The following is a 12328-nucleotide window of genomic DNA, read 5'->3' as shown; positions in this document are numbered from 1 at the left end:
ATCAATTAATTGGAGATGCTTTTGATTATTAAAATTTAATGGAACCATTAAAATGGAATCCACAAAATAATGGAAAACAGAATTTGATAAAGATAAAACTGTAAAACTCAATTAATTAGACAGGCTTTTTAACTAGTAAAATTTAATTTAACCATTAAAACAGAGTATAGAAAAATGAAAATGAAAAAACTGAATTTGTAAATAAAACGTATTTCATAGGGCGCTATAATTATTTTTGTTGTTGTAATAAAAATAGATGTAAGTGAACAATAGACTTTAAAATGACTTAAAATACATAATACCAATGAGACAATAAAGTATCAAAAGCAAGAAATGATATAGTTTTATTGAACAAAACTGTTAAAATACATAATGTATTATAAACAATAGAGCTAATGTACATTACACATTAGAGGAAAGGCCTGCAGGGAGCGCCACTGCCTGACGATTGTTTTTACACATTACTGTGCGATCTAATCCTTGTTTAATATTGACAAAGAACCATTTAATTAAAATATCCACTTAATCTTTAATATTTGGCCATTTCTTTAGGAAAGAAATGCTATAGCCACTGTAATTAAATGCACATGTGGACATCATAACCTGTAAACTCAGAGTGAGGGTTTGAGCTTTTATTTTGAAACCGCAATGTATTCTCCTGTGTTTGCAAAGATTTATAAATGATTTACCTTACAAATCTGATGAAATGGCGCACCTTGCATTCCCAGATGAATGTTATAATAAACCCAAACTCAACAACATGCAGAGATGGAGTTTGAGACACTCCACACATGTAAATGATAACAGTTCCTGTGGAACTACTGTTAACGGGGATGAACTACTGTGAGATGCATGTACTTAACCTACACGCATGTAAATAATTAAAGCACATGTATTAAAACTGCATCGCATATAATTATTTAATTAAATCGTAGCGTTTGTGAATTCACAATTATGCTTAATTATGATTTTTAAATGGGTTTAATAAAACAGTCTAATGTGTTTTATGGATTCTCATCTGTAAAATGCCCACTTCCGATATTTTGCCAGTTAGTAGACTCAAGCAAAATGAAGTCGAGGATTTTTAAAAATCGAATAGTCGAATAAAATCGACTAATCGCGACAGCCCTAGATCTGATACCAGTGCAATTTTTTTTTAAAATCAATGTAGAATTTCTATACTTCTGTGTGTTGACCATAGACCTCATCACTCTTTTGTGTGTTAAACATAATCTGCTAAATAGACAACTTCATTTTAATGAAAAATAACAAATGAAAAAAATATAAAATCATAATCTATGACAAAAATACTATTATAAACTGGATTATTGGATAATTCAGCAGCAAATATACTCTAGAAAAATCATGGGTGCACAATAATTTTATAAAATCTAAACATTTAGTGAAACAACATTATTTAGTGAGGAACAAAGAAAAGTGAAAGGCCGTTCCACACTGAGCGCAATGCGAAAAAGTGAGGCGAATCGCCGACGACGGTGCTTTCACACCGAGCGCGATTCTGCTAATTCACGCCTGCACTCTAGTGTACCTTTCCGTATGGGGTGTTTCAGAATGATAAAATAATAAACCTAACAACATTTATTTATGCTTAAAAATTGCCCTTCTACTCATGTAAGGATAACTTCAAATAGGAGTAATTAAACAGTGACCTTGAAATTTAGGAAATTGTAGTTCTGTAATTTTGATCTCCACTGTATATGCTTTTGTTGAACCAGTTCACATGAATTCAACTTATCAAAATACTTGATTAATGTCAATTCATGGGATTGTAGTTCTTTCCCTCACTAAAGCCCTTAAGTCTTGTCCGATTATTTATTTATTTATTCATTTATTCATTCATTCATTTGATTTCGATCGATTCTCGATGATTTATGGAGATTTCTCCGCAGCATCATGGGTAATGTAGTTTCGTTTCTCATCGAGTCCTGCAGTTATATGGAGAATTGAACTCCTCATATGGAGAGTTTTTACTTCCGGAATCTGACTGTTGCACCACGAATCTTTCTGGGCTGCGTTTCCCAAAAGCATCGTAAGCGTAAGTACATCGTAGACCCGAAACCAATGGAGCTACGATCAATTTAGGCTTACGATGTTTTTTAAAATTTGTATTTACATTTTTTATTTTTTATGTATGCGTTTTACAAACGCATACATATATGCTTCGGATGGCGCTGGAAAGCGGAAGTGACGTGCCAAAGCCAGTTAAAGCAGTTCCTCACGTTGCTGAAGTGTACAGTTTTAGACATTGTGGCTGTTTGTACCTCACTTTTATTCTGAAAAAAATGGGTGACCGCGTTGCCAACTATACTTCACGACTTCAGCAACAGGTCAGCTTTGTATTAAAACGTTAAAAAGTTTAGACGTTGTGTTCATATATTCATTTGTTTTTCGTGCTCTGACGTAACGTTAGGACACTGAAGCACGCATGCAGGTCTTACAGTCATGATGATTATTTTGTTTAATTCGGCTAAAAACCACAACGCGTGTAGGGTGTAGGTGTTTTTGTAAATATCTAGTGAACTGGCTGTTGTGAGTTATTACATGCAGTTTTTTAGAGATCTGGTTTAATGAACAAAAATGTTTATATTGACATCATGAAAATGATGTCCACGTCTTCAGTCCGGTAAAATATTACTAGCAATATAGAATGTATTCGTACATTTACTGTATAAAAATATATTCAATATTTCACACCAAAAAGACACGTGCTCACAACCTCATGGTGGGTTGGGTGGCATTTTTAGAATTATATTAAAAAAGGGCTTTTACTTGCTAAATAGGTATGAACTGTCAACCAGAGGGCAGAAGGCATGTGAACAACAGATTTTTCAGCAAAGTTTTGAGCATGTTGATAATTTAGAGGCTTTAGAAATTCATGCATCAAATATGATACAGCATGCTTTAAATGGGCTTTCCCTGAGCAATAAGCCTATGGATAGGGTACAGACTGGTGACGTTAAACACTTCCCCAGTCAAACTGAAACTAAAAAAGAGCTTTGTATAATAAACAAAAAAACAATGCCATAGTGATGTGTAGTTATGACAAAATTCATGCCATTGTTAGTTTGAACTTTGAAGTATTTCCTTGTCACTAACAATGTTAATATGTTTAAATTTTTTTGTGGTTTTAATTTGGCATCCAGGAAGGAGAAATCAAGTTGCTCCAATATGAAATAGAGAGGCTGAGAGATCCACAGGAGTTGAACTTCACATCTTCACAGCTGGATGAGTTGCGGGAGGAGAATTCTCGTCTGAAGTATCGCCTTGACATTCTGAAAAGAGTTAGTGTGATATGCTTTTTCTTAATGAACAGTCATATGTTAAGTCATATCATACATTTTGCACATTAAACTACTATCAGTATAGTTTTACTGAAAAATTATGCTGTTTGCGGAAACATTCCTATAGACTGTTCTGTAAAGCTAATTTTTGCAAAGCTTTATTATCTTGTAATAGGATCACAAAGCAATCTGCACTGAATTGATGCATGGTAGCATCAGTTATTGGCCAAGATTAGAGATTTTTCATTCATTAGTATCTGTTGATATTGGATATTAAATTGTGTGTGCTGAGTTAGTTTTATGTTACTTATCACATTTGTGTTATTTTTTTGCAATCAACTAACGCTCACTTAATAATTTAAACACTGTTGAATGCCATCTTCAGTAAATCTCAAAATTAATATCCTTTTTTCATACTGTACATTACAATTCTGTGATGCCTAAATTCACTGTAACATTTAAAAATATCGGCATTTGCCTAAGTGTTCGAACTTTTATTTTGACAGTGCGCCAGAATTTTATTTCTTGTTTGCCATCAGCATTCAGCAAATACACATTTATATAATTTAAACAAATCTTTGAATGACTAATGAACATTTAATTTCACAAACCTTGCAAATAGGGGTGTAACAATGCATTGATATGGATCGATACATTGATACGATGTCTGACGATACAATGCATTGATGCCACACGTAAAATATCGATATCTGTAGTATAAATGGGCACCTTTATTTTGGCACTGTCCACATTTTCACATAATGTCCGTTTATGCGTTACAGCCAACGCGTGCATTCTCGTTCAAACTCGCGTATCAGGACTCGACATAAGGACTGCCCGAAGGCACAAGGTGAGCATAAAAGACACTCGGGATTGTTGGCGGAACAGTCAAGCACTGTGTGAGAAGTTTTCTGCGCACACATCTGAAGCGCACGCACACAGAGTTTACACCGCGCGAATACTAAATTGAGCTCTCTTCCACTTTTTTTGTGCATGGATGAATAAATACAGACAAAATTACATCAAAATGTGCGTTTTGGCGAATATCCTATAGTAAACACAGTCAGTTAGGCATATGTCTTAACGTAAACAGTTGAGAAAGAAAAGGCATGTGTATCAGTATATTAAATCAGTGCTTTCATTCTTAAAGTGAAAGCAAACTAATAATAAATCTAATGATGTCAAAGAAAAATACAAGTGCTCACTGCTCCTGACTAAAAAACCTTTGTAACATCAAAAATTATTAATCTATATTTAATTTATACAGTAAAGACTATGCAGTTATTTTACATTTGATTAGGCCTATTACATTTCTGTAGCGTAACTGAAAATTTCTTTTAGACTGAGCTGAAAAACCTGAAAAGCACTGTTTATTGAACTTGTGTCTTTGTTCTATTGTATTTATTTTCTGCTATTGCTTATAATTTGTTTATCAGTAGAAAAGAGTTTTAGTACTGAGCCCATAGTAGCAACCAGAATTGTTTTTCCAATTGTTTATTTTTAGGGGTTCAAGCACACAGTGCTGAAACCCTATTGTATCTGTTAGGATTTTTGCTCAAAAAACTAAAATTTCAGACATTTTTGGCTGTAGCTCGTACACCGTTTGTCGTAGATTCAAATGAAAATTGGTATGCAGCGACTTGGTCCAAAGTGGCAAAAGTGCATATGAGGACATTCACATATCTAAAAAAACATGGCCGCCATTGGCCAAACAATGTCTTTTGTTTAGCTATAAGGAGGTCATTTAAAAAGGGGGCGTGGCCAGAAATACCCAAAAGCTTATAAAACTTAAACAAAAACGTGAAACTTTACGAAACTTGGTGAAAACATGTGTGATGACTCTTAAGAAGCATGCAAAGTTTCATGGAGATCGGTCCTTAGGTGGCGCTATAATAGTAAAAAAAGTATTCAAAAACACTATTTCAATTAAGAAATAAAAGAATTAAGCTGCAAAAAATAATGTTCATATATTCACTCATACACTACATCTTCACATCATAAGATAGATCTCCTCATGATGAACAACTTTGCCTCTGGGACCAATGCTGTCAATAAAACTGTTCATTAAATATTCAAGATTATTTAAAAAAAAAAGCTACTTTTGCGAACTAGTCCTAGGTTTTTTGCCCGATCGGAACCAAACCAGCGTAGAAATATTCTATGGACATTGAATATCTACAATTATCAAAAAAACATTCAACTCGTGGTCGGAAAGAGGTGCCAAAACGTTCGAAAGAGGCAGGGCCTATTTTACTAAAATGGCTATAACTCTTGAACGGAATGAGATATCTTCACCAAACTGGGTACACGTGTGTAGCTCTGCCACTTGGTGGTGCTATAATATGGGAAAAACTTAAAAACAAATATAATTTTGCAATTGTTGGTCCGATCGACTTGAAAATTTGTATGCAGTGTCTTTGTGCGAAGTGGCACAAGTGCATATGAGGACATTGGCGTATCTAAAAAAAACATGGCCACCATCTGCCAATGAAGTTTAAGCACCTATTTGACAAGGTTAACAGAGGTTGATCGGAACGAAACTTTTTAGCCCGATTTTTCACTCGCCGACAGGTTTTGATAAATCGCCGACAAATGTCTGAAATCGGAGGCAAATCGGAGCTCGTTCACGCGAGTGACAATCGCGCAGTGTAAATTATCAAAGACGCGATCTGAGGGAATTGCCGACATGTCGCCGACGTCCGCTAAATATTTGACATGCTAAATATCTGGAGCTGTCGGCGATTCACAATCCTGCTGTGTGAATGAGTTCTTACTGAAAACTACATCGGCGATGACCTTCAGCTAATGAGAGACAAAGATACAGGGCAGAGGGTGATTCGGTGAGGAGTTATAGACCATATCAGTATTTTAATATGTACAATTATATCATACAGAAACAAGCACGAAAGCTTGACCAGCAAAATTGCAAAATTATTATTTACCACTCTTTGCAGAACACAATCCCTGTTCCCTGCATCTCCCTCCTGCATAATCTGTTTTTCTTTTTGTAGCTGGAAATCAGCATAAAGATAATTTGCGGGCTATATTTTTTTAATACTTCCAGTCTTGCTCGAGAACAACGGTCTGACGCACGCAGGTTCTCTCGTTATTTACTTATCACTTCTCACGTGGGTTTTGTTGTGAAACGTAGTTTGCGGATTAGACAGAGTTGTCGGCGATTCTTCCTATTGTGAAATCGTGCAATGTGAAAGCCCCTGTCACCGATCCATCGTGCAGTGTGAACACAGCAGCGACTGAATGCTACCCCAGATAGTCACGCAGTGTGAAAACAACAGCGATCCGACAAGTTTGAAAATCGTGCAGTGTGAACTTGGCATAAAGGTTTGTAAGAATTTTGAGTTTTTTTGGCCCTGTAATCACATGGTGTTTCACAAATCCACACAATATACATATCATTCGATAGATCTCCTCATAATGAGCAACTTTACCCCAGGTACTATTGCGGTCAATCAAATAGTTCATTAAATATTGATATTTAGTGAACTTTTGCGAACTAGTCCTAGGTTTTTTGCTCAATCTCGATCAAACCACTGCAGCGCAATTCTCTGGACTCTCTAGATCAATAATTATCAAAAAAATGTTGAATTTTGTCCTTTGATTAGCTATAACCGGTTCATTTAGAATAGGGGCTTGGCCAAATATACCCAAAAGCCTATAAAACCTAAACGGAAGCTCAAAACTTTATGAAACTTGGTGAAAACTTCAGATGACTCTTAACAAGCAAGAAATGTTTCATCGAGATCGGACCATAGGTGGTGCTATAACAGTAAAAAATGCCTCCAAAAACACAATTTTTCCATAGAAAATGACCTCAAATTGTAGAACATGTTCATATATTCACACAAACACTATATCTTCATATCATATGATAGATCTTCACATTCTGAATAACTTTGCCTCTATGAACACTGCTGGCAATCAAACTGTTTGAGATGGGCGTGAAGTTTCCGGACAATGTGCAGTACGCAGTTTAGCCAATCACAACACACCGGCCCAACTAACCAATCTGAGCCCACTGCCCGTTTCTGAGGGAGTGGTTTCATAGAATCAGGAAGTCAACCGGTCGTTCAAATGACAGAGGAGAAAGCGTCTTACAATAAAGGTGAAATATATGAAAAATAAGGCGTTTTATAACAAACGAAACACGAAGACATGTTATATTGCACCCCTTAAACACAATCAAGCAAAGAAAAAAAGCAGTAAACCATCCCTTTAAACACTCAAACAGTACTGTTCAAAGGTTTTCTTATGGAGATATTATAAAATCACTGTTATAACATATAAAATCACATTTAATTCAAGTTTACCACTTTGTTCATACAGATATATATATACAGATATTTTGCCACATTATGATCACAGAGAAACCTGAAAATGACACACAAAGTCTTAAATTTTTCACTCTGTTATATTGCAGCCATTTGCTAAAATCATTTAAGTTCATTTTTTTTCCTCATTAATGTACACACAGCACCCCATATTGACAGAAAAACACAGAATTGTTGACATTTTTGCAGATTTATTAAAAAAGAAAAACTGAAATATCACATGGTCCTAAGTATTCAGACCCTTTGCTGTGACACTCATATATTTAACTCAGGTGCTGTCCATTTCTTCTGATCATCCTTGAGATGGTTCTACACATTTGATTCCAGCTGAGCAAATGAGAATCATGAGGTCAAAGGAACTGCCTGAAGAGCTCAGAGACACAATTGTGGCAAGGCACAGATCTGGCCAAGGTTACAAAAAAATTTCTGCTGCACTTAAGGTTCCTAAGAGCACAGTGGCCTCCATAATCCTTAAATGGAAGACGTTTGGGACGACCAGAACCCTTCCTAGAGCTGGACGTCCGGCCAAACTGAGCTATCGAGGGAGAAGAGCCTTGGTGAGAGAGGTAAAGAAGAACCCAAAGATCACTGTGGCTGTTGTAGAAAGTTGTAGAAAGTCAACCATCACTGCAGCCCTCCACCAGTCGGGGCTTTATGGCAGAGTGGCCCGACAGAAGCCTCTCCTCAGTGCAAGACACATGAAAGCCTGCATGGAGTTTGCTAAAAAACACCTGAATAAGATTCTCTGGTCTGATGAGACCAAGATAGAACTTTTTGGCCTTAATTCTAAGCGGTATGTGTGGAGAAAACCAGGCACTGCTCATCACCTGTCCAATACAGTCCCAACAGTGAAGCATGGTGGTGGCAGCATCATGCTGTGGGGGTGTTTTTCAGCTGCAGGGACAGGAGGACTGGTTGCAATCGAGGAAAAGATGAATGCGGCCAAGTACAGGGATATCCTGGATGAAAACCTTCTCCAGAGTGCTCAGGACCTCAGACTGGGCCGAAGGTTTACCTTCCAACAAGACAATGACCCTAAGCACACAGCTAAAATAACGAAGGAGTGGCTTCACAACAACTCCGTGACTGTTCTTGAATGGCCCAGCCAGAGCCCTGACTTAAACCCAATTGAACATCTCTGGAGAGACCTAAAAATGGCTGTCCACCAACGTTTACCATCCAACCTGACAGAACTGGAGAGGATCTGCAAGGAGGAAGAGGATCCCCAAATCCAGGTGTGAAAAACTTGTTGCATCTTTCCCAAAAAGACTCCTGGTTGTATTAGATCAAAAGGGTGCTTCTACTAAATGGTGAGCAAAGGGTCTCTTTCTTTATATACTCTTAAATACTCTTTTTTTAAATTTTTTATAAATCTGCAAAAATGTCAACAATTCTGTGTTTTTCTGTCAATATGGGGTGCTGTGTGTACATTAATGAGGAAAAAAAATGATTTTAGCAAATGGCTGCAATATAACAAAGAGTGAAAAATTTAAGGGGGTCTGAATACTTTCCGTACCCACTGTGTATATATTTAAATTGTTATAGATCATAAAAAGTATTGGTAATAATTAACATTAAGGCCCCTTTGGTTAACATAAGTTATTGCATTAATTAACATGAACTAAAAAGGAACAATATATTTTAAAATCATTTATTAATCTTATTTAGTGTTAGTTAATACTAACATTAAACATATACATTTTTATATTAATTCACAGTACATAAACTAATGTTAAGATACAACTTTCAATTTTAATAATGTATTAATAAATTTTTAACTTAACATTAATTAACATTAATAAATGTTATATAATTATTGTTCATGTTAACTAGTATAGTTCAATAATATAGTTATTAACATTAGTTAATTAAAACTAACAAACTAAGTATGAACAACATATCTTTTACTATATTTCTTTGTGTTAGTAAAAAAATCTTTGTTAGTTCATGGTACAGTGACTGATGTACATTAACCAGAAATTTTTATTAAAAATGTAGTAGATTCATAAATGCTATTTAATTGTTCATGTTAACTTCATGTTAACTTATATAATGTTAAAAAATTTAAACTTATCAAAGTGTTACAAAAGATTTACATATTGTTCTTTATGTGTGAGTGTGTGTGTGTGTGAGAGAGAGGATAGAGAGAGACTAACATTAATAAAAGCTATGTAATTATTGTTCATATTAATTAATATAGTTAATGTTAATAACTGAAACCTTATTGAAAGTGTTTCCAAAATTGTATATGTTGTTGTGTGTATATGTATGTATGTGTGTGTGTCTGTGTGTGTGTGTGTGTGTTTGTGTGTGTCTTTCACAGACTTGATAGTTTGGATTAACCCTTTTATTGCTGTATCCCTCAAAACCAGACTGTCAGAGGATTACTGTAATGCATGTGCCCGCTGGGCACAGTTTTCCTGATGCCAGCAGGGTGGCGTTTGCACTGACGGCTTGGGCCCGCCATCGCTGCTTTCAGCTATATTTTAAATTATTATTTTATTTTTATTCAGGGAACAGTAATATAAACCAAAAATCAGCTGTACAAATTTAGAACCCACCCCAACCCATCCCACCCCCTGGTAGACTTAAAAAAATAATAATAATAAAATTAAAATAAAACAATAAAAAAAAAAAATAATAATTTATATTAATAGATAAATAACAATGAAATAATTTTTACAAAGATTTTATAAAAGATAACACAACATTAAAAGCTGAATGCCATGAATTTATTCATTTTTGTTGGACAGACAAGGTGAAGTTTAAACCACTATCATCATAGATATCTCCCAGAGTGTTTACTTTATTATGAGTCCATTGCGGATAACGAAATGGAGTACTGCCTGACAAAAGGTTATTATTGTGGAAAATAGGTGAATGCCTATGCCATATTGTAACTAGTTGTGAACGTCTTTCAACATCCCTCCAAGTGGAGAGGAGGTGAGTTACAATGGGACCAAAGCGAGATTTACACTGCCTAAGTGGAACCCCCTAAAAAAACAAGATGCTTCAATTTATACGGGTAAACAATAGATTCCTCAATTGCTCTCCAAGACACAGAAGCGTCAAGATCAAACCAAACTGATAAAGGGCGGAGGGAAAAGGCTTGAGCATAGAGTCTAAAATTAGGGAAAGAAAGACCTCCATGTAATCTACATCGTTGTAAGGTTGTCAGTTTAATGCAAGGACGTTTCCCATCCCATATATACCGTGAAACACATGCATCTAGTTTGTTCCAGTAGCTAATCAGTGGAGTGAGAGGAATTATGGAAGAAAATAAATTAATACGTGGGAGAACATGCATTTTAATCACCGATATACGAGCCTGAAAAGAAGTAAATTATATTAACAATAATAACAAAATAATATTTATTTATATAACTCTGTTGTTTTTTTTTCGATATCTTTTTAGTTTAATAGGAATTATTGAACAGTCTTTGTCATCGTTTGTAACTCATTCTTTGTACAATAAATTATTAAAAGAATAACAACCTGAGCTGCAGAAAATACAAGCTCATTGCTTAGTTCTGGGGAGTTGTGTTAAACTTCGATTCCTATTTCTTTAGACATTGTTTTTCAGGTAACAGTCCGTGGATAGAAACGCGCTTGTCCAAACGCAACTTTAACTATTAATTATGCTACATTTATAATAACAACCTTTTTAAAGTGCAACATAAAAAGGGAACATGAGGCTCCCGCTATAAATCCACTCTTTGTTCATGCGCTGTCTGCTTAGAATAATTTTATTCCTGACCTGACCGTTCCCGCTAATATATCTTGTTTCCAGAATCTCACATTTAAATTTCCACTACTGAAAGAGAGAGGATAACAAATAAAATTGTAGTCTGCACAAAATTTATTGTAGGCTATTTATTTTATTCGTCTTGTCCAGAATCAAATTAGTTTTACATTTTGCTGTCAACACAATAGGAAAAATTGTCCCAGAGGGGAAAAAAAAAAAAAAGTAGGCCTATGGTTGTACAAAAATTTTAGCCTATTTGTTATTTTTATTCGTCTTGTCAAAATACAAAATTCGTTTAACATTTTGCTGTCAGCACAGTAGGAAAAGTGTCGCAGAGAGAAAAAACCCCGACATTTAAATTTATAAGCAAAATATGAACAAAACCGTTGGCTTGTAGACATTGCGAAATGAAATCACTTTTTAACCGAACAATTTAACATCCCTGAGAAGAATGTCCGAGTCAGACTTGCCTGACGTGGTTTTCTTAGCAGTAAACTGACCATTTTCCAGTCCAAGTCCTTCAAGGACAGCGCATCCACACTTTGCTTTGCCATCCTTATTCTGCTCTGTCACTCATCCACAACCTGCCTGTTCTGTCTGAGGGCCGTTATACACATGCTGCGTGCACAGACCCTGCAATAAAATACATGACACAGAAAGCACTGGTCCGTGCGTGCAGCGCGTGAGCGATAAGAGTGAGTAAAGCGCAGATATGCTGTTCTGAAAGGAGTCGGGAACGGGATATTGTTAGACCGCCCACTCCCGTTCAAATTACACCAGAGTTACCGACCGCTACCGAGTTTTATTCGGGAATTTAATCCCGCATCGCAAGAAATCTGGTAGGGTCCCGCGGAACGCAGACCTCTAGCTTCCTCCTGCAAATATCTTGCAAAGAAAGTGCGGTGATAACGGTGATGACCTCAACACCGCGG

General features: G+C 35.8%; 1 protein-coding gene across 1 annotated transcript in view; it reads left to right on the top strand.

The window, feature by feature from the left end:
• The first annotated feature begins 2029 nt into the window (after positions 1-2029).
• Positions 2030-12328, top strand: part of rars1 (arginyl-tRNA synthetase 1) — a 79260-nt gene continuing 68961 nt past the window's right edge. The window contains exons 1-2 of the mRNA XM_058757424.1: positions 2030-2348; positions 3165-3302. Of these exons, the coding sequence (XP_058613407.1) occupies positions 2178-2348; positions 3165-3302 (309 nt within the window). The 5' untranslated portion in view covers positions 2030-2177. The remainder of the gene's footprint in view (positions 2349-3164; positions 3303-12328) is intronic.

This window comes from Onychostoma macrolepis, chromosome 21 (assembly GCF_012432095.1).
Source record: "Onychostoma macrolepis isolate SWU-2019 chromosome 21, ASM1243209v1, whole genome shotgun sequence".
Lineage (NCBI taxonomy): Eukaryota > Metazoa > Chordata > Actinopteri > Cypriniformes > Cyprinidae > Onychostoma > Onychostoma macrolepis.
The sequence above is the reverse complement of the archived record's forward strand: the minus strand, read 5'-3'. Positions and strand labels throughout refer to the sequence as shown.